The sequence below is a fragment of the Drosophila eugracilis genome, unplaced genomic scaffold, assembly GCF_018153835.1.
Source record: "Drosophila eugracilis isolate 14026-0451.02 unplaced genomic scaffold, ASM1815383v1 contig_2152, whole genome shotgun sequence".
Taxonomy (NCBI): domain Eukaryota; kingdom Metazoa; phylum Arthropoda; class Insecta; order Diptera; family Drosophilidae; genus Drosophila; species Drosophila eugracilis.
Window position 1 is genome coordinate 2,737,416 of NW_024573036.1, and position 25,417 is coordinate 2,762,832.

Genomic DNA, 25,417 nt, shown 5'->3' on the forward strand with positions numbered 1-25,417 from the left:
CGATACTAAGGAACTCAACGTTTAAAAATTTATAAATTTTCTTGAGCCTTTGAAAATTTCTCCGGAGTTTTCAGATCTCGAGATATGAAATTTATAAGAATATATTGCTTAAAGAATCAAAACTATCTTAACATGCTTGAAACCCTTTTTCTATTACTGAATCATCGTGTATATACTACATGACACATTATACTCCAGTGGTTCCCTGTAAATACCGGCTAATAGCAAGAAGAAGAGCAACACAAGGCACGAGGTTCGAGGATGCCAAGGCCCCAAAGCCCCAAAAAAAAAAAAAAAATGGAAACAAAACACACACACTCTAAAGCAGCCAAACGCAGTGGAGGACGCCGACGTCTACGTCGCGCGTGCGCAACCCGAACGGGCGTATACACTGAGGAATCAATATGCTAGAATTATATTAGCTGTATTGCAAGATCCTGGCTGGCTCTTAATCTACTTGCAGGATTACAGAAATTGAAAAGTATAGAATTTGAAAATAAATATATATTTTTGTAAGATTTAACGAATGAACTGTCGGATGCCAGATATGTGATATAAAATGTCTTTATTGATTTTTTCTCTGTGTAAATTGTATGGATGTTGTTGACTTACCTGTTTTGGTCTTTCTTTTGCTTTTCCTCCTGGAAACACCATAAGGGGGTAGGATATATGGCCGCGAAAAATCGACAAAATCAACCAAGGTCCGTACAGTAGCTGCTGCTTTGCCTCCGTTTGGCTGGCTGGTCATTTTTATGCTTTTAATGAGCTTTTATATGGGCTGCAGGATAAGGGAATCGGGAGAAAGGTGAAAAAACCCGGGGCAACCGTACTACATCTCTGTGTCAGCAATCCTAGACATCGACTCCCCGGCCATCAATGAATTCGCTGCAATGCATTTGGTTTTCCACAGGTTAAGGAAAGAAAAAATAGCGGGCCGGCCTTATTATTATGGTAACACAGTTTTAGGCAGAAATAGAAATAAACCGCAGAAAAACACTTGTTCAAACAGAGGCGCGTGAAGGGCGAGGAATGTACATAAACAATTTCACACATGACACCTTAAATAGCAAGCCTACCGATGTAAAGATCTGTGAATGTTCTTATAAAACTCTAGTTTACGCTTGTGTGGAACAGAGATCTCTGAGGGCTGAATGAGTCTGGCAAATTTTAGTTTAATCTTTGAAAGCCGAGCAAAGATGAAAACGGGGTATCTGGAGCCGCGATGAAATACCTTTCTCGACTCGACTCACAGCTCAATCTCCAGCTGTCAGGTGGGGCCGGCTAATTGGGAGTCGCGTTACGAGATCATCTTGACACTTTGGAGGCACCTGCCGCCGGACGAGGCAAATACGCCAATGATTAACTAGTCACTCCGAGTGAGGGGCAGGTGAACAGTGCTGCAAGTCGCTGGCATGTCTGTGATAAAAAATAAAAAGCCCGTCATGTGCCCGCAAACGCTGACGCATTTCGGCCCAAACACTGATAAGCCCAGTCTACGCGAATTCAATGCCAAAAAGAAAACGAAACTCTCCTCGAAAACGGAAACGAGCAAATACAAGATACAGATAGAGATATATTTACAGCTAGATGTGTGGAAAGAGATACACATGTACACGACAACAAAATGTCTGGATTCGCATTTAAATTAGAAAATAAACAAGCTTTGCGAAAAACAAAGTAAATATGTAAATCTTTGGTAAAATTAGCACAGCCCTAACGAAATAAGGTATTTGTGTGACATTCATAGATAGATCAAGCATTTTAAGATATTCATAGCATGCATTATACTCGTATAAAAGCAATGGCTTAAATCAAATTTATTATGACCATTACAAACCAAACATGATGGGTCCCCAACTTACACTATTCCTATGAGTCCAATTTGCATCTTGGAGCTTTGCGCATCTTTAATTCATGGAGTTGGTTGTTTTTCCGAGTGTGTGAACAGCAAGTTTTTGGCACAACCGAAAACTCGAAAGCGTTATTCAAATTTCGATTAGCATCTTGGCCCCCGAGCCATGGGATCTGTTATCCCCAGCTAAGTAGAACTGGGTGCTCAGTAATTCTGTGGCCTGGCCCCTTCTAGGCTGATAAATATTTGGCTTTTGCATGCCAGCGCGATGAGTTCAACGTCGTGGGACGTTGCTCATTTAATTTTTAAACATTTATCAACAAATATTTGTCGCTTATCATTTGTTCCACTCAAACAAAGGGAAGGCGCGCAAGCCGAGTGGTTGGAGTAGTGCGACACTCCCACTACTCGCCAGAAGCCAAATCTTTGGCCTCAGCATCAGCAGATTTGCTGACCCGAACACCTGACAAATTGCATAGTGTTTCCACAAACTCCTCTATTCTCTGTTGGATTTTTGCACAACATTGCCGAGCTGTTCTGCTGAGACTGTTAATTGAAACGGAGGAACGGGAAGCATAAGCAGGTGGGTGGCTCTGGGGTCTTATGTACTCGTATTTCCAAACATAAATCATTTTTCATTGACTGTAAGCGAGGTAAAGAAAAAACGAAAGTCATTCATCGGGCGCAACTACCAAGTATTTGGAACTTAACCCTTAAGGCAATTCCCGACATATCCGTTCGATTTGCGAGGCTTAGCAATAGTTCATCAACAATTTTTAATTAATGTTTACTTTTCTTAAGTTGTTCAAAACAGTACGATCTTTTATCTGTTATCTTCTTATATCTACAGCTTGTAGTGCACATCCATAAACTCCAGATTGGTGGTAACCTCCGCAGCTTCCGGCATCACATCCTTGGCTGCATTCAGATAGGACTTAGCCCCCAAAATATCTCCAGCTTGGGCTGCTAGTACAGCTAAGTTATTAAGTGCAGCTCCATTCTGGGCATCTGATGTGAGACACAGTTGGAGACATCTTCTGGCCAGGTTGAAGTCACCAGAAGTCTACAATGAAGGTATTTTTGAGTATCAACCAACACCGAATATATAGAAAAACATTCAATGCTTACCACTGCCACAAAGCTGAGATTATACCAGATGTCCGCCTTTTGCCCGGGCTGAGTAGCCATGGCCAAAGCTCTTTGAAAACAAGGTAGAACCAAGTCGATTTGTCCACCATATAGGCAACACAGTGCTATATTGCAATAGAGCTCAGGAGACTGGGCTCCCAAAGACAAAATCCTCCGGTAGTACATAAGCTATGAAAAATGGTTTCATCAATATGATAATTAATGATCCTTATCGTGATAATCATACTGCCATTTCCGGATTGTTGTCGTAGAAAAAGCCCACGGCGATGCTAGCCAGAGATTCGACATTAATTGGCTGCAACTTGGCCACCAGTCTGTAGAGCTGCAGTGCATCCTCCTGCTGTTCCATGTACTGGTGAATCCTCGCCTGCTCGAGGCGGTAGGTGACATCGAAGGGTCGCTCATCCACTACTTCGCTGATAACATATAAAGCCCTCTCGGGTTGTTTTATCCTTTGGTAAACCCTGGAGAGAAGTAAATAAGTATCCGGATGGGGAAAGATGGCTAGGGATTGCTGAAGAAAGGGCTCCGCTCTTCGGGGATAGTGAAGGGCCAACAGACATCTGCCCATCTGCTGTTGCCACCACCAGGACGAGTTGGACGCAGTGGATCCACTGGGCTTCTGACGCTGAACCTCCAGAACCGCTTGGCAAAGGGAATGGGCTTTTTGCACATCCGCTTCGTGGTAATAGAGGAACTGGAACAGGGCCTTCACCAGAGTCTCCCGCTCAGCGTATATGGTGGGGTTTAGACGGGATGCCTGGTAAAGCTTAGAGGTGGCATCACCCACATTGAATGCCGCTGCAGAAGTGGCTCGAATTCTGGAAGCGGTGCCGCAACGAGAGCCTAGGGAAGACCCCGGTCGACTTAGACTTGTTCCAGGACGGGCCACCGCCGCCGATCCGGGCCTGGAACTATTCAACCGACCGTCGCTGGAGTGGGCCACCCCGGAACCTCTGCTCCTCGCCTGCTGCGCCCTCTGACTAGTGAGTGGGCGTGGCTGAAAAGCAGTCTTTATGCTGCTCCCTGGACGAGCAGCAGTGGCTATGCGCTCGAACTCAACTTCCTCCGTGCCTAAAGGGGTGAAAAATTATTAGAAAATTAAAAAGTTTAGGTGAAATTATAAAATTGTCTCACCCTCATTTCCGACCTCGTCCTCCAGGTCGTCCAGGTAGACGCGCTGCGTCAGGGCGCGCATCTTTAATTGCCAAACGCCCTCCATCAGCCAAGTGGGCATTATGATGGATGCTCCAGAGTCTGCTACTCCTCCTGCTGCTCCTCTTGGCCTGGGGCCAATGCGTTGCAAATTGCTACCGAATCTGCTATACTCCGTCTGCTGCTTCTGGTCTACCTCCTCCTCCTCCTTGGTGGCAAACAGTTGGACATGGCCATCGTGACCGGCCTGCAGGAGTGCGTTGCACAGGTCCGCACAGCGCTCGTAGGAGCGACGTCGGTAGAGGGACACCGCCCTAAAGTAGTCCAGTTCCAAAGTCGCCAACGTCGCCGTCGCCATCGTTTCGCGTCCTTAGCTTTTTAGCTGCCACACTCCAAAAAATTAGTAGAAATATATGGGCCACCTAAGAATATATAGTTGAGATAAATTGGTTAAAATAATTTACCAAGCATTTTAGTAATCTTTATCAGTAAAAAGAGGTGATTTTCTAAGTTTCAAAGATCTGAAGAACACTAAAAATCTGTACTTCACATTTAAGCATTTTTGTGGAACATTTTTTTTTTTTGAGTGCATTCGGCTTCTGTGTCCGATTCAAGTGTTTGAATTCCTTGGCTTGGTTCCTTTTTTCGGGTTCTTTTACTGCGCTCCGATCGCTGGAATTTTAAAACCGGATGCGTGTCATTCCTCTGCCCCTCCAAGACCGAAATCCAGGGGCATCAGGAATGTGGCTGCCGCTTCCTGCGGTTCTTCTCCCTCCGCACCACGTCACTGGATTCTTCTGGTTTCGAATCTGGTCTTAGTTCTTGGCTCGTCTGCATGCCATCTAATTTTTCTATGCCCATAATTTGTACCTCCCGCCTACCTCTTTTCCACGAGACTTAATTTGTAGATTCCTCCGCTGTGGTTTCTTGTATCGACTGACTGGCCTCTGGCAGGTATGTATATACGCGCCATATGGAAAGGGTCTTCCGGTTCGGTTTGGTTTGGTTAAGTTCGGGGTAAGAGGTGATTGCCATGGAGACCTGGTAGGCCAAAACATTAATTGGTTTGGTAGTTCGCCTGTTCCTATCCCTTTTCTGACACACTGGCTAGACCACCCTGTGAATCTACCTGACATTCCAGTTCCTATTTAAGTTTTAGCTAATATAACCTCCAGTTAAGACCATTTCCCGGAAGTATATAGAGAGCATTATAAGCCGAACTTTAATTATTTTATTGACAGATTTTGATTAAAACACGATGAATATCTTTATCATTTCGGTTCTTGTCTCCGATATTTTTCATTAGGGTCTCTGGAGCCAATCGTAGATGGGATCTAGACCCACTTTGGTTACTGCGCTGGCCTCCACAATTGTAACCTGCTGGCGAATTTGCTTCTGTAATTTGGACATCTGCAGCATAAGTAGGGCCTCGTTTCGCATCTGACGGTAGGAGTAATCCATTTTGGCCAAAACCAAAAGGATCTTTGTGTTGTGCCTACAAATAAATAGATCGATTGGCCATTCTTGTATTTGCCTTGTAACAAGAGGATACGTTTGTGGCCGTACTTACTGAAGTCGCGGTTCTGTTAAAATTGAATAGAAAAGAACACCAGCTGCGGAAATCTGGCAGAGATTAGAAGTGTCCACCACATAAATAAGCTTCTTGACATCCTCGAAGTACTGTCGCCACAAGGGAGCCATACTTCCTCCGATCTCCAAAATTTGTATAGATTTGGGCAAATTTTTACCGCCTTGGGGTATGTTAAGCTGAGTATCTGCGGGAGGGGGCCTAAGTTTATCCCCGTTGGGCGATTTTGTTGGAAAATGGATGCGGTAAATCCCAGTTCCAATGGTGGGCATTGAAAAGGTGGTCTCGTCTATGGAATCTGGATCTTGCAAAGCTTTGAGCAGGTGAGTTTTACCCGCCCTTTTGGGACCCAAGCAAATGCAGGAGGACATTTCTGTTAATATATACTTTAGTTATGGATCCAACATATGTAGCCTTGGTAACCAACCAATTAAATTCAAAATTGTATAGGAAATTTAACATGACGTATTATTTATTTACTTATGTTCTAGAATTTTCGTGTTTATTTCTCAAAAAGGTATAAAATTAATGTTTATTATACAAAGTTACAAAAATAACATTTCTATTTAAATCCGATAAGAAAATATATCGAAAAGGTGCGTAAGTCTGCATAACTTTTCCGCTAGGGGGCACTGCTACGCTAATTTAAAATAAAAATGTATATAAATAACTACGATTTCAAAACATGAGTTGCGCCATCTCTTGGGCTGAAACAGGAAGTTTCGATAGTGTTTTAAATTTTTCACTATGCGGTCACACTTTTTGCTATCTCATCGTAAACAAATCAAAATTGTTTTCAAAACTCTTTAATTTTGCCAAAAACATGACCAGTGGAACAGTTAAACCTCGTGATGTCGGTTTTGACAGGCAATTCTCCGCTAATGTAAATGGGGTACCCACCGAGATAGTGTTCCATTGTTTTGCCAACAAGTGGTTTTTGGTCATAACCCAGCTGGGCAAGATTCCCGGCATGTACAACGTGCACTTCGACGTCCACCGAGATGAACGTGTTGTTCCCTGTATGCATGGACCCGTGGACAATCCAGAATTTCACGTTTCAGTGCCCATCACGATGAATTGCTGTTTAGGGTTGGACACTGACGAGACCCGCAGCGCCATTCAGTTTTTGGTCAACAGAACCGGTCTCCACAAGTGCCCGACGGAGTTTGTGGTTGGATTGGGTCTCAAACAGATTGACGGGCCTAATCTGCGAGCCTTGGCCAAGGTCCTTGAGGAAGCGATCTTCTAATTTACGTTTTTCACAACCAATAAATAGTTGCTGTACAACAGTGTTGAGATAAGAACCGCATTTATGTTTGTTTCTGGACAAGATTTTGAAACTAAGCCATTTTATCATATTTAGAATTGAAAACGAAATTTATGAATTTCCATTTTGGTATTTGGCTGCATCCTAAGAGAGAATTTAGTAACCCTTTTTGATACAAATAATGTAATACACTTGATAACCATTCATTAAATACTTTCCGATTAATATTGAGTTTGATATTATCTGTTTAATTCGATTTTTCACCATGAAGTTGTATAAGTTTAAAATTCATTAATACCAGACCCTTTATGCCTAAATACAATTAACACCCTAGGGCCTACGCGGATATATTCGTGGCTTGTCGAACAAATTTCCTTAACATAATTAAATCCGAACCGTTTCAGTAAAAAGGCAGTCAACACTTTTTTTTAGCAAACGTTTTCTATATTTCCTCGAAATTGTACATTAAAACGTGTACGAAGGTCGGGAAACAAGAGCACACGTCCGCCCCTCGAGGATTAGAGCACAAACACAACGGATGTCAGGTTGTCCAGAAGATCTCTATAGAATGCCGGGGTTGTGGTACTAAGCTTAGTCGAACAGACCGAAGCCCATGTCGTCGTCGGACTGGTCGGACTCCTCCTCCTTCTTCTTCTCCTCCTTCTTAGACTCGGCGGCTGGAGCAGCTGCGGCGGCAGCAGGGGCAGCACCTCCGGCTGGGGCGGCACCGACTCCGGATCCGATGTTGGTGATCAGGTCCTTGACATTGATGCCCTCCAGGGCCTTGGCGAAGAGGCCGGGCCAGTAGGGCTCAACCTCGACGTTAGCGGCCTTCAGAATGGTGTTGATCTTCTCGCCCTGTTAGGATTTTGCGAAAATACTATTAGCACTCGTAACCGCAGCATCGACTATGCAGTAAGACACAGAAACCATCCAACTTCTCAGCCAGATGGCTTAAGCTTTGGAGGATTTGAGGTCCGCAATATCCGAATCCAAAAACTTACAGTGACGGCAACATCATCATCAACCAGGATGAGGGAGGCGTAGACGCAGGCGAGCTCGGCTTTGGTGGACATGTCGAAATGCTGTGGCTAATCACTGATTGTGCAAGTTGCCAAAAATTAATTGTTTATAACAAATGGCCTTAGCTCGAGACGAGAACAAGCACGCTGGTTAAAATCCTAAACCGGAAAGAGAAGGAAAAGGTAGAGATGGAACCAAAGCTGCTGAAACATCGATTTTGATATCGATAGTCAGACTTTACTCGATTTTATTTGGGAGCAACGAACCATAAAGATACCATCGGTGCCGTAAAATAACTACATAAAAAAGGCGCAATTATTTATACGGGCACACTTAATATAAAAGTAAACAATAAAAAAGCGCGCAAAAATGTCGGACCAAGATATAGAAATAAAACAGGAAGATCAGAGCATGGAAGACATGGACGAGAAGGACAGTAAGACCGAAGATGAGAACATTACGGACAGCGGCAAGATCACCTCATTGAAAACCTTGGGACCCTTTATAGCCGGCAGAGAGAACAGTCGTAATACGATTTACCTTAGCGATGTTCCGGATATATGCAAAGAGAAACCCTGCATGTTGGGTGTTGATGAAGCAGGTCGCGGTCCTGTCCTGGGTCCCATGGTATACGGCATCTCTTACTGTCCTGTGCAAAGCAAAAAAGCTCTCGAGGACTTAGGTTGTGCCGATTCCAAACAGTTGACCGAGGATAAACGGGACATCATATTCAACGATATTAACACCAAGGAGTATGCCACAAGTTGTATTGGCTGGGCCGTAGAGATCATATCACCAAATACTATAAGCACAAGCATGTACCGGCGGTCCAAGTGCTCATTGAACGAGGTTTCTATGGATTCGGCCATGGGTTTAATCCAACAAGCGATCGACGCGGGTGTCAATATAGCTGAAGTATATGTAGACACGGTGGGTCCGCCCGAGAAATATCAAGAGAAGCTTCTCAAACGTTTCCCCAACTTTAAGATCACCGTTGCCAAGAAAGCTGATTCCACTTATCCGATTGTCTCGGCGGCCAGTATTTGCGCCAAGGTAACCCGTGATCATGCCCTCAAGGTGTGGAAGTTCCCCGAGGGATTGGTCATCAAGGACAATGCCTTTGGCAGTGGCTATCCAGGAGATCCGGTTACGAAGAGATTTCTGACGGAGCACATAGATCTAGTGTTTGGATTTCCTCGCCTCGTGCGCTTCAGTTGGTCTACGGCGGAAAATGCGCTAGCGGACAAGGCGTACGACATGGAGTTCGACGAACCGGATTCCGAGAAACCCAAGTACGCCGGCACGAAGCTCACAAAGTTCTTTAAGGGCACCACAAAGTCCGGCGAGGTAATTCGAGAGGATTGTCGCTTTTACAAGCAACGACATCTTGGAAATGTTATAGAGTTCTAATTATTTCTGGATATTAAGTATCTTAATATATATTAAGTTAAACCTTTGTTAATCTGCTAAAATATTTTTTAACATTATTTACCTAAGCATTATAAAGTTCTATAGTTTTTATAAAATTTCAATTTTAAGATTAAGCCCAATTTAAAAATTTGTCCCAAAATAAAAATATAACGATTTAATTTGTATCTTTAATGGATTTAGCTGTTTTTGTGTTTTCGCCATTCTCGTGTTTTTATAATTCTTATGGTTACGTTCTTTTACAGACTACAGGGGATGCAGTTACACTGTTCTGAATGTATGCGTGAATCGGTCTGATCTGATCTCGTTGAAATCCCTCTATCTCAGAGGAAATATGTGGGATTTGATTAAGGTTTTTGGAGTGGGTGTTGGTTGGTATCTTCGATCGACACAATAACAAAATGCATAAAGTTATACTAAACGATTTCTGTATAAAAAGGGACGACCTTAGAAACATAGAGCTTATAACTAAGTTTAAAAAGAGACGAGTCGCATTCCGCAGATCGGAAAAGAACAACAACCAAGTTGAAGCCTTTGGGAACCCAGGCGCATTTCGGCTTGGTGTGACTCGAGAATAAGCGTACGGAAAAGACGTGGACAGAAAAGGGAGGATCTCAAGAGTTGAATCTTAAACAGCTAATTAGAAATTAAAGCAATTACAAATATAGATAGATTGCAGGGCGGGATAGCTAAGAAAGGATATATACGGCCTGGTTTCCAGTTCCAAATCTATTTACTTTGGCAGATTTTGAACTAATGATATTTCACTTCATTTGAAAATTTAACAGAATTAAATTTCTTAATAAAATTTAAAAGTTAAGAATTTCTGATTTCAAAGACAAGTAAAGTCCTACTGATTCTATTTCCACCAAATTATGAGTTGGAAAAGGGACACCTAGCTAATATAAGCGTTTGCTCAATAGACGAAATCCAGAAGAGGCAGCTGCAGCGATCAGAACTTTCGTAGATCCAAAACGAAAACGCTGCCATCGGAGGCACTGGCGCCGACCTTAGTTCCCTTGGAGTTCCAGCAGACCTCGAAGATGCCGCCAGTACCCTTGTAGCTGTGCACCAGCTGTCCTGTTTGCGTGCTCCAAATGTGGACGCACTTGTCGAAGCTGCCGGAGGCTAAGTGCTTGCCGTCCGGGCTGAAGGCCACCGAGTAGACGGGCTCCGTGTGCTTAGTCAGCGTGTGGATGCAGCTGCCTCGTTCCACATCCCACAGTCTCACCGTAGAATCGAAAGATGCTGAGGCGAGGATGAGGTTTGTGTTTGGATTATTGGTTCCTGGACCCGTGGGCGACCACTTTATCGTGTAGATCTCCTTTGAGTGCGCTTGCAGATCGTGGCAGCAGCGATCGCGGTTCATGCTCCAGATCTTTAGTGTCATGTCATCAGAGCACGAGGCCAGCAGCTGGCCTTGCGGGCACCACTTGATCGCATTTACCTCGTTTGTGTGTCCTTTGAAAGTTTTAATGGGTTCATTTACCCCCAGCCGGCACACATGAATTCGCTGATCCGTACTGCACGATGCAAAGGCCTGATTTGTTTGCCAGTCCACATCCAATGCTGGGGCGCTATGGAAAGCGAATTGCTGTGTGCACTGTCCCGTGGATGCGTCCCAAATAATTGTTGTCTTGTCTACACCCGCCGAAAGAATATAGTTGCCGCACTTGTTCCACTTCAGCGCAAAGATCGGACCCTTGTGTTGGCCCAAAGTGGAGGCCAGTCGGCCATCGGTCTTCCAAATCCGGGCATAACCATCATAACTGCCTGTGGCTAGCAGGGATCCATCACACTGTAAGAAATTATAAGAAAATTACGGTTAAAAAAACAGTCTGAAAATACTTTTTAAGACAACCATACATTCCAGTCTAGAGATGTGACATCTTTATTACTCGGCACCTCGGCGCCGCCCTTCTGGATGCAGTGGCGCAGTACAAGCTGGTTGGAGTTGGCGTTCGCATCGGACATGTCCCAGATTCTTGCAGTGCTGTCTCCTGATCCACTAGCTAGTAGATCCCTGCTTGGATTCCAGGCGCAGATGAATACCTCGCTCTCATGTCCGCGCAGAACACGAGCCTTGGACTCTGGAATTTCAATGCTTTCGTCGATTTCCATCGGCACAAGAGCTGCGGGAGTACCGGCGCCTCCGCCTGTGGACGAGGAGATGGTGCCGCTGGGCGCCGTGCTTTGAGCAGAGGTTGAACCAGCTTGAACATTGCTCCCTTGGGCTCCTACGCGAATCGTGACCGCTCCACTGGGCGCTTTGGCTCCAGCTGCCGTTGATGCAGTTCCCGTTGCCGCCGAGTCTGGATTAGAGGTGGATACAGTGCTACCAGCGGCCGTTACTCCGCTTGAGGGCTGCTCTACGCTGCTTGAGGTGCTGCTATTGCCATTTGTAGAAGTCGAAGAAGCTGCATCATCGGTGCTAGTTGCATTTGCATTGCCTGCATTGCCACTTGAAGAGTTGCCTGCCTCATTGGAGTTTTGCGATTTCTTTTGAGTTGCACCTGGTGCTGTTGAATCTCCAGAAGCTGTTGTACTTGTGCTATTGGGCCCTGCAGAGCTTGCTTGGTTGCCTCCAGCTCCATTGTTGCCGGCATAAGTTCCGCCAGTACTATTTGCCGCGTTCCCACTGGAGTCCACTTCACTGGCCGACTGGTCTGTAGGTGTGCTTGTTCCCGTGGTACTGCCAGCGGTCTTATTCCCTGCTGCAAGGCCTGCAGCACCGGTACCCGGTTCGATTTTGATCTCAGGCTTTGAATTGCTGTTCTGGTTGCCACCGGCCGGGGCAGAAGAGTCCACTGCCCCTGGTTTTCCTGGCTCTGTTTTAACAATGGGCTTAGGGGGCTTCACCTCTGGCATGACTGCGTCTATAAGTGATAGTCCCTCGATGGGTCGCGCTACCTCGCCGTCCTCGCCCACGCTCCACTCCACTTCGGTGTAAAGCAGACCCTTCTGCAGAATGGTCAGCAGGGCTGCCGGTGGAACCAATGCTCCATTGATATTGCTCTGCGAGATGTGCGACTCGATGCCAAATACGTAAGCGGAGTGCAGAAAGCCTGAAAAACGCATATTAATGAAGATTAAATCGGGTTATCATCGTTTAATCGGAAAGTTCCGAATTACTCACCCGACTCCTGTAAATATCGGTAAACCAGAAAGTTCACTTCGTCGCTGGAAAAACTCATGGCTGCCCGCGGTTTCCTCCTGCTACTAGCTTACTTCAAAATCTCCAATCTTCAATGCCAGTTCGGTTTTTGCGGTGCGAATATGGGAACTCTGCTGCGTAACATATGCGTCTGCATTCGGCACGCTTATCACTTCCACGCAAACGACAAAGGGCTACTCCTGGTCGTTCAGTCGGTCTGGTTGATCCTGTGTTCTCAAATTTGCCAGTTCGCTGCTTGCCGCACTAGCATTTCACATATTTTTTCCACAAATAAAAACCACGAATCGAAAACGCGTTTCTGAAACGCGCAAAAAAATGGCGGAGTTATGTCAGGGTGCGCTGTGTGCGAGGTGACGCAGCTAAGTGTGAGAAAAAATAAAACAATTTATTTCGATTTTAATTTATTAATGACCTAAATTTAATTTAAAGTTAGAAAAAAAAAGACAAATTGTGTCAAGAAACTTTGTACACAATGTAATTAAATTTTATTTTGCTTTGACATACACATCTGTATGAACATTTCGCGTAATGTTTGCAATCCCTTTTCCATAATTTAACATTGAACAGTAAGTTTTTCTAAAAAACAAAGGAATATAATGTTTAAAAAGTTTTTTAATAGTGTCTAGCCTGCGTAAACCTAAGTTTTTTGGTTCATATTTTCTCATTTTACATTAAAGCACATAGCTTGCTGATTAGTGTGTATCGATAGTTTCTTGACATTCTGTATCTCTTGTATTAAATATAATACATTTATTTCTTAACTATATATATCGAATTCTTAACGATATTGTAGAAACAATATAATGAGTATATGATAGCAACAATATGTGACGTCACACTTCCGACACAAGTGAAAACCTCGCCCATCCCTATTGCACCAAAAGTAAAAGAAATGGCAATATGGCAATATTGCGGTCATATGCCCTCTCGGTCACACTAATTGTTCCACCCGCGCCCGCTAGATGGCTCCACTTACTGGCAGCGAGAGCGAAGAAAAATCAATAGAAATTTTCATTTTAGTGAATTGCTCTGCGCTCGGGAATAGTTAACAAACAAATTAGCGGCGAAGTAGTGAGACAAAGCAAAGCCAGTTGAAGTTACATAAAGGGAAGCACTTGGAAATAAGCATTCCGCAGCCAACACCCCGGATTCCGAATTCCGATTCAGAAGCGAAGCCAACTCTAAAAATCTCTGATCTCTCTCGCTCCGCCACAGAAATTCCGCAACGCTAAGCGATTTTGCCCGCTCCGAGTGAAAAAATCGGCAAAGTAAGCCCCAAAAAATAATTTATAATACGCCCATTAATGTTTTAGTGGTGGCTTCATTTGTTTCTTTTTTTTTTGGGGCGAAACGCCTTCGTCATCCAGTGCTGAAAAAAGTGACGTGACATGAAGGCAAGAAAGAAGGCGCAAAGAGCGCAGTGAAAAACAGAAAATAAAACGAAACGGAAAGCGAAACAGAAAACAGAAGCCGGTGGTCGTACAAATCAAAAAATTATGTCCAAGTGCACATCGCACTTCGCCAGGCGATAAAAAGTTGGCGAGCGAGGTCACAGAATCTTTATCAGCGTGCAAAACCAAGTTGATGCCAAGTTGCAAATACATAAATCTGTTGCCAAAAGTGCGGGGGCACCACTTCCACCCGAAAATGTCAAAGTTCGCACTAAGTGCACTGCTCGAAAAATAGACATCCAAAGTTACTGGTTAAGTTTTCACAAAATAAAAGACCGCAACAAATGTAATCAAATTGATATCTGAGTAGTTTACTGCGGGAATTGTGTGGTGTATACATATTTCATTTTAAAGAGCCCCGATGTTTTATTAATCGAAACCTATTTGCAGGATCATATGAATAATAATTTGAAGTACGAAATGATTTCTTTGTATATTATGTTAAAATTTCACAATTGATAAGGGCTTTGAAATCTTAAAATACTAGTAATTGAAATTATAATTGTATCACATAAAGAATTTTATAAAAATTAAAATAAATTCTTAAAATATTATTAAACGAGTATCTTTTCTGTTTTTAGGTCCCAAGGAACAACAAATATCCGAAGGAAATATAGAGAAATAGAGAGGAGAGCAACTATTATATATCTTAGTTCCGACGTCGAGTTCGAGCGATAAGAACGCCTCGAGACTCGGCCGCCTTCCATCGACGATTTTCTTGCGCCCCCAGTTTGCATAAAACCAGCGAAAATTAACAAGCTAACTACCATGGCGCCGGTGCGGGGGGATGGCATGAGAGGGCTGGCCGTCTTTATATCGGATATAAGAAACTGTAAGTGCAGATCAGATCTCTTGGGTAACCACCATTAAATCCAATTGAGCGGATGACAGCAAGAGATTTTCCATAGGGGCGGAATCAGCGCCATTTCTTGATCAATTACCAGGAGCAGAACACTGACAATAAAGTGGGGCGGTACAATAACATATATACAGTATGCAGTCGATAGGAGGGATGTATTGAGATTACTATTAAATATCATTTGTTTCTTTAAATAATAATATTTACTACCAATCAAGTTAAACTATTAAATGTGGAAAATTTTTGTAGTTTAACTATTTAAAGGGTTTCTATAGTATTTCTAAATTTATGTCCGTATGTGTGCAACCGCCGCAATTGCTCACCGCCGCTTCGCTGTATAATGCTATCGTCACAACTCACTGTTTGCTGTATGCTGGGTTACTAGTTTTTGGTTTGTAGACAGCATATCAGAGAGCAGAGGTTCCGCAGCGGATCGGTGACTGGTACTAATTGGCGCCTATATAAACCGGAGAAAAAACGCGACATGGAGAGAGTGAAAGATGGTGAAGTCGGATTTGCCATCGATCGGTTATGGGTTGGAGAAGAAAGCAATACTTCCGCCGACGAATCGCTGTTGTTTTACTGTGAATCTCCATTTCTGACCTTGATACTTTTCTATTTTAATGCTAATATTCATATATATTCCCGACAACCATCGCAGGTAAAAGCAAAGAAGCGGAGGTCAAACGCATAAACAAGGAGTTGGCCAACATACGGAGCAAATTTAAAGGAGACAAAACTCTTGACGGCTATCAGAAGAAGAAATATGTTTGCAAGCTGCTATTCATTTTTCTCCTCGGCCATGACATCGACTTTGGCCACATGGAGGCGGTCAATTTACTGTCCTCCAACAAATACTCGGAGAAGCAGATCGTAAGTAAACCAAATATCGATAGATAAAACATATTGTAATTTAGCGACGGGAAATTGGACTGCGTTTATAATGATATTTTATGTAACTTAAACTAAAAACTAAGAAAGTTGTATTTGTATAAAAAAAATCTATTTAATCTGATTACATTTTTTAAAATATTTCATTGTGATTACTTTTATGATCGTTTCTAATAAACTTTGATTGTTCTAGGGATACCTATTCATCTCTGTGCTGGTGAACACGAACAGCGACCTAATTCGGCTGATCATTCAGTCGATCAAGAATGATTTGCAGTCTCGCAATCCTGTGCACGTTAATTTAGCCTTGCAGTGCATCGCCAATATCGGCAGCCGGGATATGGCTGAGTCCTTTTCCAACGAGATACCTAAGCTACTTGTTTCGGGGGACACCATGGACGTGGTTAAGCAGTCGGCGGCGCTGTGCCTGCTCCGCCTGTTCCGCTCCTCGCAGGATATCATTCCTGGCGGTGAGTGGACATCGCGCATCATCCATTTGCTCAATGATCAGCACATGGGAGTAGTCACAGCGGCCACCTCGCTGATCGACGCCTTGGTGAAACGCAACCCAGACGAGTACAAGGGTTGTGTAAACTTGGCAGTTTCTCGCTTGTCTCGGATCGTAACAGCCAGCTACACGGATCTTCAGGTAGGAGTTCTAGGTTCTGTTGATATAAAAAAACACTTAAATATATATATATTCCCTTGCAGGATTACACGTACTACTTTGTGCCGGCGCCGTGGCTATCCGTGAAACTTCTTCGGCTGCTGCAGAATTATAACCCAGTGACCGAGGAGGCAGGCGTACGGGCTCGGTTAAACGAAACTCTAGAAACGATTCTGAATAAGGCCCAGGAGCCACCGAAGAGTAAGAAAGTGCAGCACTCCAACGCCAAGAACGCTGTGCTCTTCGAAGCCATCAATTTGATCATTCACAGCGACAGCGAGCCCAACCTGCTAGTTCGCGCTTGCAACCAGTTGGGCCAGTTTCTTAGCAATCGAGAGACTAATTTACGTTACTTGGCTCTGGAGTCCATGTGCCACCTAGCCACTTCGGAGTTCTCGCACGAGGAGGTGAAGAAGCACCAGGAGGTAGTCATACTGTCGATGAAAATGGAGAAGGATGTATCCGTCCGCCAAATGGCGGTGGATCTATTGTATGCCATGTGTGATCGTGGTAATGCCGAGGAGATCGTTCAAGAGATGCTCAACTATCTGGAAACAGCTGACTACTCGATTCGCGAGGAGATGGTGCTCAAGGTGGCTATTCTCGCAGAGAAGTACGCGACGGATTATACCTGGTAAGAGCTAATTTGTCAAGTTAGGAAAAATATTTACATTTACTCTTTGTTTTTGGAGGTATGTGGATGTGATCCTTAATCTTATCCGCATTGCTGGAGACTACGTGTCCGAGGAAGTGTGGTACCGGGTCATACAAATCGTAATTAACCGTGAGGAAGTTCAGGGATATGCCGCGAAGACCGTTTTTGAAGCGCTACAGGCACCTGCCTGCCACGAAAACATGGTTAAAGTTGGAGGTTACATATTGGGAGAATTTGGAAACTTAATTGCCGGAGATTCCCGTTCCGCGCCATTAGTGCAGTTTAAACTGTTGCACTCCAAGTACCATTTGTGCTCGCCAATGACGCGGGCCCTGCTCCTATCCACGTACATCAAGTTTATCAACCTGTTTCCTGAGATTCGCACCAATATCCAGGATGTGTTCCGACAGCACAGCAATCTTCGTTCCGCAGATGCAGAACTTCAGCAGAGAGCCAGCGAATATCTCCAACTTAGTATCGTGGCATCTACGGATGTGTTGGCCACCGTTCTCGAAGAAATGCCATCGTTCCCGGAGCGCGAAAGCTCTATTCTAGCAGTGCTGAAGAAAAAGAAGCCCGGGCGAGTGCCGGAGAATGAGATCCGCGAGTCGAAGAGTCCGGCTCCGCTGTCTTCTGCAACGCAGAACAACGCCCACGTGAACAATTCTCACAGTAAACTGAATAACAGCAACGCGAATACGGATCTGCTTGGTTTGAGTACTCCACCATCAAATAATATTGGCAGTGGCACCAATAGCAACAGCACGCTAATTGATGTTTTGGGAGATATGTACGGCAGCAACAGTAACAACAACTCAAGTGCCGTGTACAACACAAAGAAGTTCTTGTTCAAGAATAATGGTGTCCTGTTCGAAAACGAAATGCTGCAGATCGGCGTAAAGAGCGAGTTTCGCCAAAATCTGGGACGACTGGGTCTGTTCTATGGTAACAAGACACAAGTCCCTCTGACGGTATGTACATATTTTTTTGAAATCTTAATACCAATACATTTCCTTTTTATTTTTTCGCAGAACTTTAATCCCGTGTTGCAGTGGTCCGCAGAGGATGCTCTTAAGCTAAACGTGCAGATGAAGGTTGTGGAACCGACCCTGGAGGCCGGCGCCCAGATTCAACAGCTGCTAACTGCGGAGTGCATAGAGGACTACGCCGATGCCCCAACCATCGAGATCAGTTTCCGCTACAACGGCACACAGCAAAAGTTTAGCATCAAATTGCCATTGAGCGTTAACAAGTTCTTTGAGCCTACAGAGATGAATGCCGAATCATTCTTTGCGCGATGGAAGAATCTAAGCGGGTAAGTAAAAGGTTCTTTACGGAAATGTTCAATATTAATTTTATATTTGTAGGGAGCAACAACGGTCACAGAAAGTGTTCAAGGCAGCACAGCCACTGGATTTAGCCGGAGCCCGCAATAAGCTGATGGGCTTCGGCATGCAGCTGCTGGACCAGGTGGATCCCAATCCAGACAACATGGTTTGTGCAGGTATCATTCATACGCAATCCCAGCAGGTGGGCTGCCTGATGAGATTGGAGCCGAATAAGCAAGCTCAGGTTAGAGACTATTATCTAATTTTATCATAACAAATTATAAATTCTATTGACTTATCAATAGATGTTCCGACTGACCGTCCGGGCCAGTAAAGAGACCGTTACTCGGGAGATCTGTGATCTGCTGTCAGATCAGTTCTAAGCCACAACAATCATTGACGGGGAGGATCGAGATGGAGCTACGAAGACATGGAGCCACGGCAACCACTTTACAATGCACAATCCCAATCACCTAGAGAAATATCAAAGCAAAAACAGTCCTCACACTTTGCGCGTTTAGTTATGCCAGTCACTCCTACTCTCTTCATAAGTACCTTTCATCTTTTTCAGCAGCGCGTTGCTGATTGAGCTTTACCCACTCTCCTGTTTACTTTTGAATTGAATATTATTTTTGTAAACCTACTCGTACTTTATCCATTTCCCTCTTTCATGTCCCCAAAACCCTTATCCGTATCAGAATTCTTTGTAAATGTTAAGCTCAAAAAGTTCATAGTAGAGAAAAGAGAGAACATAATTAGATTATGTTTATATGTATGACAAATTATATATTGTTGCATCATTTCGAGGCAGTAGCAATTGGATATTATATACCTATACACAGAAATACATTCATACAAACTACATACATATACATAGTATATACGTCGTTGTAATAAAAACAAAAACAATATAAAACAAAAGAGAAAAGCTTGCAAGGAAATTATTAAGATGCCTGCAAATGACAAGTATGCAAATCGTTATCTAAATATTTATACATATATTGATTATTGCAATTGCATCAAAACGAAATTCATGTTTAATGTTTTTGATTGTGAAGATTTAATGGAAAGCCGCAGGAGCAGAAATCTCATTAAATATTAGACAAATAATTAGAGATGGGTTAACCAAAACTCCCTGATTAATCACTGTTGAGCAACTAAAATTGATCGAAGACCGGAGAAAAGTCCAATTTTGAGAAAACAAAAGAAAAACATTCAAAATATTATTATACCTATAGCAGAATTTTTCGATTGATCCTGGGTAATATTTCGTTTTATATGTGTACCATAATAAACTGACGAGAACTACATGTTGTGCCGCTTCCTGGGAAGGAAAGCGATCTCTATAGCACCAAGTATTAACTTACCCGAAGCAGTAGCAGCAGCAAGCCATAAATCTGCTATAACTCTCTTCAATTGCGAGGCCGTAGCCGGTGAAGAACAAAGAATTGTAAACTAAAATAAACATTATATAGATACTGATACTGAATACCGATAAAGCAAATTGTCATCGTATACTTATTACCACTAAACTCTCAATCCTTTCGTATCAACCAATGTGCATGTCAGTTGGAAGTTTAATTATTTCCAAAGTGCAATAGTTAAATGTTAACAAAATTCCACAAGAATTCCATTCAACACAAACGCAAAGCAAATGCGACTAAAACAGCAACAAGAACATAAACCACAACTACATATAGCAAATGCAGGAATTTAACTGTAAACGTAAACAAATATGTATTTAAATAAATAAATAAATATAAATTGAAACCATATTGAACGTGTTTTAGAACGTTGCTAGATGAACAAAGCCAGATTAAGCTTATATAACACAAACAGACGTGGAAATCTTTTTGTCAACTTTATTGTGAATAGTGAAAGGTATAAAATGGGGTCTAATAAGGTTAGTTTTTTAAATCTCGTTTAATTTAAACCTGGCATTGATGTTCACTGAACTCAGTTCGGTGACCAGGAACTTAAAAGAGAATGGTATCTCGATCATTGAGACTGAACTGTTATCCCCGCACAGACGACAAGTCTTCGGCTGCGAGGACAGACCTCCAGTTTCATTACGCTTAACAATCTGCTGCAATGGTGCTAGTATAGAGCCACACTTGTGGCAAACTAGCGTGTGTGTTTTATCCGAGTTGTGGAATAAACGATCCTGCAGCAGGAAGGCCGCTCCATGGGAGATCAAAGCATCCCGTTCCATCTCTCCGAACCTCACCCCACCACCTCGTTTTCTTCCCTTAATTGGTTGATGGGTACGAGCTTCTACGGCTCCTGTGGATCTTACTTGCCACTTGTCGAAAACCATGTGACGGAGACGCTGGTAATGGACCACCCCAAAAAATATATCTGCTGCCATCTCGCGTCCATCTACTCCAGAATATAGTCTCTCCGTTCCATAGTAATTGTAATCCTCCAGCCTCGAGCATCTTACCGAAGTAATCAATAGCTGTATTTTCTTCGGAAAAGCGGAAAGGTGTGGCGTCGTAAACATCCCCGTGGATCGCTGCACCCTTCCCCGCCATTGTCTCGATCATCATGGCTATGGTCATACGAGAGGGAAAACCATGGGGATTGAACACTATGTCTGGTATCAAACCTGATTCCGTAAAGGGCAAATCTTCTGCCGGATATTTTTGTGAGCAAATACCTTTCTGGCCAGCTCTGGATGCAAACTTATCTCCAATAGTAGGTGGTCGAGGAACTCTCAAAGTAATGGCTACCGTTTTCTTGGGAGATAAATCAAAGCTTCCCAACTGTCGGACGCTTTCTACCATGCAATCCTCCTTCTCATCCATTTTCACAACTTTATAAGTGGCTACCTCTCCGTCAAAATAGCAGTATAACGGGGACCCATAACTTAATTTAGAGCCAGGATGTGGAAGACCATCTGTATCCAGATATTTAGTCAGTTCTGGCATATGCGGATGTCTGGCGAAGTAACTGCTCTTCTTGTCCAGCGTCAAGAACTTAGTTTTGTAGATACTCCCATATGCGAACCCTCGTTCATAAGCTGCTTTATTGATTATCATGGCATCTTCCATATCGTAACCTGTGTAGGATATTACAGCTACTATAGCGTTTGTGCCCATTGCGAAGTCATCCAGCTGAATGTTGTCGTAGTGAACGGGTCTAAAGAGAGGTGTTGCTGGAGTTTGTAACCGGTATAACTTATTGGCAGCTTGCTTGGGCCAATTTAAGCAAGGTGTTCCCATCGTTTGCTTTCCCATCTGACACTGGTACATGTTACGAGGTGATTGATTGTAGTCCGGCATGGGAATCAAGTTGGCCAGGTTGCTCATGAAATGCGTTTTAGCCAACTCCAGATGAGTAGTGAAGTCCGGATACATCTCTTTTGGATCAATTGCAATCTCCATGTACAGCTGCTCGAGTGTTCCAATGTATTCCACCCGCTTCCATTTTAGGTTCCAAACGGGTCTCATCATCCTAGCAGGTCCCGTTGCAAGGTAGAGTCCTGGGAACTGACCGTTCTTTTTAAAAGGTATATATCCAATTTCCATCATTTGTGGAAGGGTGCCAAATATCTTGCCATAGCGCAAATCATCTACTATTTTGGTGGCATCTGATTGATAAATATGGCCCAGATGTTTGCCGTCCAAAAATACCACGTAGAGTTTGTCCTCCGGATCACTTTGGATGGTCAATGGCATCATGCCCATCTCTATCAGTTGTGAGGGTATGGCCTGAAACAAAATAAGTAATTCGGTCAATTTTCTGAAATCTGCGATAATTTGGTGTCATACCTCTACCAGTTTGGGATCGGGACGCTTTGACAGCTCGCAGGTCAGGGTCAAATGATTAAGTAGGCCACAGGGCGTGCCATCGGGAGTGTGTACTGGACAAATGAAGCCCCAGGCATCCGGAAGCAATTGTCTCGCCTCCGTGGTCCTCATTGTTGTGAAATAGGAACCACGGTGGATAGCTCGGAAGTGAGACATGTATCGCATCCTGTTGATATTCTCCGCCATGATAACCAAACCACTATTTTGCATTAATCCTAGCCCAGTGCGACTGACAATATTTCCAGTGGCTAGGAAGGACTCCATGGAGCGGCCAACTCCGCCTGCTTGTCGCATACACTGAGTCATAATGGCGCTTGTCAGTAGGCCATCAGGAGTAGTCAGTTTCTTTTGAAGGCATCGGCGGACTTGCAAAACCCAAGACTCCACGCGTTCGCCTAGGTATTTCTGATATAAATGTCCTGGAAGGAGCACTTCCTGCATCATCGCCGAGTCCACGTTCTCCACTCTGTGTTTGCCTTGCGCACATTGAAAAAGCTTCTGTACCATGAACACAATTAACTGGAATTTGTCCTCATAGTTATCCAGGTGAATCATTACTCGTTCCTTGAGGATAAAGTCCGTAACATCCTCATCCGGTTGCCATTCCGGAATTTCTGGGAAGCGAGAACGGAACAGATTGCCAATGAAGCTCCTGCACTGGGAGTGTGTGTAGACACTTTCGTTTTGTACATCTCTCAACATACTTTGCACACAGGACACATAGTACTGGTCTGATTCATAGCCCTTAACTAATCTGTAGTATATTTCTTCATCTGTGTAATCCATAAGGCACTTGAGAATAAGGCAAACGGGTACATAAGATAACCTCTTGACATGGGAGAACATAAACTTGGCTGTTCCATTATTCAAAAAATGGACTACATTACTTTGGGATGATTCGTCCTCGCGGACTGTTTGCACTAAAACTCCCAGATCGCTAAAGTTCTGGCCACGATCTTTCCAGGAAGAGCGCTTTACGCAAATTGGATGATTTCTCCTGGTCATGATCAACATGCGCACGATCTTCTCATTTCCTCGAATTACAAATATTCCACCCCATTCGCTGTCGTGCTCGCCATGTTTCACCATATCTTCGGGGGAAGCCTGCCCCAGATTGCAGGCTTTCGAGCGCAGCATAATGGGAAGTTCACCTAGGTCCATGTTTATGGGAGACTTCTCCACTCCATTGATACTCCAACCCAACCGAACAGAGCACATTCCTGAGTAGGAGACGTGTAGCTGCCTGGAGTCGGTTGGGTAAATTTCTCGGGTACGCACATCAATCACATCTTGGGGCACCTGTGGCTTCGATATCCAAATAGATTGCAATTTCATTGAGATTTTTTCGCCGGCGGGACTCTGCCAGTGTATGGGAATCATGTGTTTGGCCACGAAATCCAGGCCCACGGTTAACATCTCATCGAAGGAATCCACATGGGGTGCTCCCAAGTTGGCCAGGTGCTATTCGTATGAGCACAAATTCGTTAGCATGGAAGGCAGACAGCACAAAATTTCTATTTACCCTGCTTAGTTTTTTGGGTATCTGCTTGAACTCCGGTCGTAAGTTGGTCAGCTCCGGAGTGGTCTTCATTCGATTCATCTCCTCCAGCATTTTGTAGGATTATATCTCTTCGAAAACCCCTCAATTATATTAAAAATCAAAATACTCCACTCTGCACGTGTTGTTTTGAACTGAGCCGTTTTCGACGTGAACCAGACTGTGTTGTTGTGGTTAATATGGGGAACTAGTTCACATTTTGTTTAAACTTTCAATAACACCTTATGTTAAACTTACCGAAAAAATACACAAGTGGTTCAATGATAAATGTTTTACCTTTAATTGAGTTGCAAAAATCAACTTATATTTAAAGAACTTTGACAGATTTCAAAACAAATGTTGCTCATCTCTTGATAATAGGGCTGCCAACTCGGTGGCGGAACAGCTGACAGATTCGCGATTTCAAAATTTTGTTATCAGTAATATTTTTAAAAGGTATGTAAGTTTAAGCCCAATTAAACTACTTGTAGGCATGGTATGTTACGTATTTTGTAAATGTGAACTCGTTAATAAATAAAATGTCCTCCAGAAAAGAATTTTTGTTATCAAAATATATAAAAATTTAAACGTTTTTATGTAAATCGAGTTCGCTCTCTATTTTTTCCTGACGTACTACTACTTTTTAAAAATATGAAAATATTTTATTTTATTTTTTGATTCTACAATTTTAATTAAAAAATTAAACTTTTGTAAGAGTTTAACTTTAAAGTCCGATGTGCACTAATGTACTATTGAGGAAGTATGAGTGACGGAAGTTTGGCTTTTTCCGAAAAGACCAAGGACAAACCTAAGAAGCTGCAGTAGCCAAGGAAAAAGGGAAAGGGCCTCAATCTGAACCCAGTCACTCCGGTTTATTATTCCATTATAATGAACACAATGCATTTTCTTGCAACTTTTTCCGGGCATACTGTCCTTGGCTGGTTCTCCTACCCTTGCAACTTCCTACTTTCGCTGCACATTTGCCTGTGTGCAATATCTGTGAAAGTTGAGGGCGTGGCTGGTTCGCAACTTTTTCCAGGAGCTTCAAGTTTCTAGCAGGATTTTTTGCCCCTTTTGAATTGCAACAAACAACAGAGTAAACCAGAACTGAGAGGCAGAGAAGGGCGCCATGGCAAATTGCATTGTTGATTTTCATTTTCAAGCCTGGCGACACTTTGCCAAATATGTGCTTCCTCTGCTTTCCTCTGGAAACCTCTGCTCATAGTTGTTTGGAGTCATGGCTGCGTGTTTTCCACTTTTCAAATGTGCGGACTGGAGACAAAAAAGCAGGAAGCTCGCGTAGCCGTTTCAAAAATCAGCTAGCAAATGCATTTTCATTTGAAACTTTCCCACTGAAGTTTTTCACAGGGTGCCGGATAACACGCACCCTTTGCCGACTTTCAAAATTGGTTAATAAGGTTTGAGAGACTTGTGACTTAAGGACAGATGGGTTTTTCGTTGAAAAGGTTTGTGTTATATAATACCCTGTAATATAGGTGCGAGCAAATTTGCTTATTGTACTTTAAAAATTAATAACATTAACATGTGGTAGGATCAATGACCTTGTAAGTGTTGCGGAT

The 25,417-nt window shown here is 43.3% G+C and overlaps 8 protein-coding genes across 8 annotated transcripts; 3 read left to right on the top strand and 5 right to left on the bottom strand.

Moving 5' to 3' along the window:
- Window positions 1–2,649: 2,649 nt before the first annotated feature.
- On the bottom strand, window positions 2,650–5,141 carry LOC108110602 (tetratricopeptide repeat protein 8). The gene is made up of 5 exons (XM_017219699.2): window positions 5,038–5,141; window positions 4,139–4,578; window positions 3,228–4,075; window positions 2,981–3,169; window positions 2,650–2,915 (listed from the first exon to the last, which is right to left on the bottom strand). The coding sequence occupies exons 2-5, from the start codon at window positions 4,512–4,514 to the stop codon at window positions 2,697–2,699; spliced, it is 1,632 nt and encodes a 543-aa protein (XP_017075188.2). The 5' UTR covers window positions 4,515–4,578; window positions 5,038–5,141; the 3' UTR covers window positions 2,650–2,696.
- A 317-nt stretch (window positions 5,142–5,458) lies between these two features.
- Window positions 5,459–6,115, bottom strand: LOC108110637 (ADP-ribosylation factor-like protein 16). The gene is made up of 2 exons (XM_017219737.2): window positions 5,727–6,115; window positions 5,459–5,651 (listed from the first exon to the last, which is right to left on the bottom strand). Exons 1-2 carry the CDS (start codon window positions 6,113–6,115, stop codon window positions 5,459–5,461), a joined length of 582 nt encoding a protein of 193 aa, XP_017075226.1.
- Window positions 6,116–6,474: 359 nt separating this feature from the next.
- On the top strand, window positions 6,475–7,045 carry LOC108111172. Its single transcript, XM_017220551.2, has one exon. It carries the CDS (start codon window positions 6,568–6,570, stop codon window positions 6,991–6,993), a length of 426 nt encoding a protein of 141 aa, XP_017076040.2. The 5' UTR covers window positions 6,475–6,567; the 3' UTR covers window positions 6,994–7,045.
- A 193-nt stretch (window positions 7,046–7,238) lies between these two features.
- LOC108111173 (60S acidic ribosomal protein P1) lies at window positions 7,239–8,227 on the bottom strand. The gene is made up of 2 exons (XM_017220552.2): window positions 8,016–8,227; window positions 7,239–7,869 (listed from the first exon to the last, which is right to left on the bottom strand). Exons 1-2 carry the CDS (start codon window positions 8,085–8,087, stop codon window positions 7,603–7,605), a joined length of 339 nt encoding a protein of 112 aa, XP_017076041.1. The 5' UTR covers window positions 8,088–8,227; the 3' UTR covers window positions 7,239–7,602.
- A 147-nt stretch (window positions 8,228–8,374) lies between these two features.
- On the top strand, window positions 8,375–9,636 carry LOC108111006 (ribonuclease H2 subunit A). Its single transcript, XM_017220317.2, has one exon. The coding sequence runs from the start codon at window positions 8,404–8,406 to the stop codon at window positions 9,442–9,444; it is 1,041 nt and encodes a 346-aa protein (XP_017075806.2). The 5' UTR covers window positions 8,375–8,403; the 3' UTR covers window positions 9,445–9,636.
- Window positions 9,621–12,995, bottom strand: LOC108111005 (F-box-like/WD repeat-containing protein ebi). The gene is made up of 3 exons (XM_017220316.2): window positions 12,599–12,995; window positions 11,329–12,527; window positions 9,621–11,260 (listed from the first exon to the last, which is right to left on the bottom strand). The coding sequence occupies exons 1-3, from the start codon at window positions 12,654–12,656 to the stop codon at window positions 10,415–10,417; spliced, it is 2,103 nt and encodes a 700-aa protein (XP_017075805.1). The 5' UTR covers window positions 12,657–12,995; the 3' UTR covers window positions 9,621–10,414.
- A 597-nt stretch (window positions 12,996–13,592) lies between these two features.
- Window positions 13,593–20,263, top strand: LOC108110781 (AP-2 complex subunit alpha). Its single transcript, XM_017220000.2, has 9 exons — window positions 13,593–13,905; window positions 14,670–14,920; window positions 15,609–15,820; window positions 16,032–16,487; window positions 16,550–17,139; window positions 17,198–18,131; window positions 18,192–18,475; window positions 18,528–18,732; window positions 18,794–20,263. Exons 2-9 carry the CDS (start codon window positions 14,857–14,859, stop codon window positions 18,869–18,871), a joined length of 2,823 nt encoding a protein of 940 aa, XP_017075489.1. The 5' UTR covers window positions 13,593–13,905; window positions 14,670–14,856; the 3' UTR covers window positions 18,872–20,263.
- Window positions 20,264–20,336: 73 nt separating this feature from the next.
- Window positions 20,337–24,023, bottom strand: LOC108110780 (DNA-directed RNA polymerase I subunit RPA2). The gene is given in 4 exon segments (XM_017219998.2): window positions 20,337–20,907; window positions 20,909–22,201; window positions 22,262–23,761; window positions 23,823–24,023. Coding segments are annotated over 4 exon segments (3,390 nt in total). The 5' UTR covers window positions 23,913–24,023; the 3' UTR covers window positions 20,337–20,400.
- Between the last annotated feature and the right edge of the window lie 1,394 nt (window positions 24,024–25,417).

What these genes read in the sequence shown, in the direction of transcription:
- LOC108111006 (XM_017220317.2), top strand. Translation starts at nt 8,404, where the DNA reads ATGTCGGACCAAGATATAGAAATAAAACAGGAAGATCAGAGCATGGAA.
- LOC108110637 (XM_017219737.2), bottom strand. Translation starts at nt 6,115, where the DNA reads ATGTCCTCCTGCATTTGCTTGGGTCCCAAAAGGGCGGGTAAAACTCAC. An exon ending in TTAACAGAACCGCGACTTCA is followed by an intron (nt 5,652 to 5,726) that starts GTAAGTACGGCC and finishes ATTTATTTGTAG; the next exon opens with GCACAACACAAAGATCCTTT.
- LOC108111005 (XM_017220316.2), bottom strand. Translation starts at nt 12,656, where the DNA reads ATGAGTTTTTCCAGCGACGAAGTGAACTTTCTGGTTTACCGATATTTA. An exon ending in CCGATATTTACAGGAGTCGG is followed by an intron (nt 12,528 to 12,598) that starts GTGAGTAATTCG and finishes TGCGTTTTTCAG; the next exon opens with GCTTTCTGCACTCCGCTTAC. An exon ending in TCACATCTCTAGACTGGAAT is followed by an intron (nt 11,261 to 11,328) that starts GTATGGTTGTCT and finishes AATTTCTTACAG; the next exon opens with TGTGATGGATCCCTGCTAGC.
- LOC108111172 (XM_017220551.2), top strand. Translation starts at nt 6,568, where the DNA reads ATGACCAGTGGAACAGTTAAACCTCGTGATGTCGGTTTTGACAGGCAA.
- LOC108111173 (XM_017220552.2), bottom strand. Translation starts at nt 8,087, where the DNA reads ATGTCCACCAAAGCCGAGCTCGCCTGCGTCTACGCCTCCCTCATCCTG. An exon ending in ATGATGATGTTGCCGTCACT is followed by an intron (nt 7,870 to 8,015) that starts GTAAGTTTTTGG and finishes AAATCCTAACAG; the next exon opens with GGCGAGAAGATCAACACCAT.
- LOC108110602 (XM_017219699.2), bottom strand. Translation starts at nt 4,514, where the DNA reads ATGGCGACGGCGACGTTGGCGACTTTGGAACTGGACTACTTTAGGGCG. An exon ending in ACAACAATCCGGAAATGGCA is followed by an intron (nt 3,170 to 3,227) that starts GTATGATTATCA and finishes CATTTTTCATAG; the next exon opens with CTTATGTACTACCGGAGGAT. An exon ending in ATCTCAGCTTTGTGGCAGTG is followed by an intron (nt 2,916 to 2,980) that starts GTAAGCATTGAA and finishes CCTTCATTGTAG; the next exon opens with ACTTCTGGTGACTTCAACCT.
- LOC108110781 (XM_017220000.2), top strand. Translation starts at nt 14,857, where the DNA reads ATGGCGCCGGTGCGGGGGGATGGCATGAGAGGGCTGGCCGTCTTTATA. An exon ending in AATACTCGGAGAAGCAGATC is followed by an intron (nt 15,821 to 16,031) that starts GTAAGTAAACCA and finishes TGATTGTTCTAG; the next exon opens with GGATACCTATTCATCTCTGT. An exon ending in TACGCGACGGATTATACCTG is followed by an intron (nt 17,140 to 17,197) that starts GTAAGAGCTAAT and finishes TTGTTTTTGGAG; the next exon opens with GTATGTGGATGTGATCCTTA.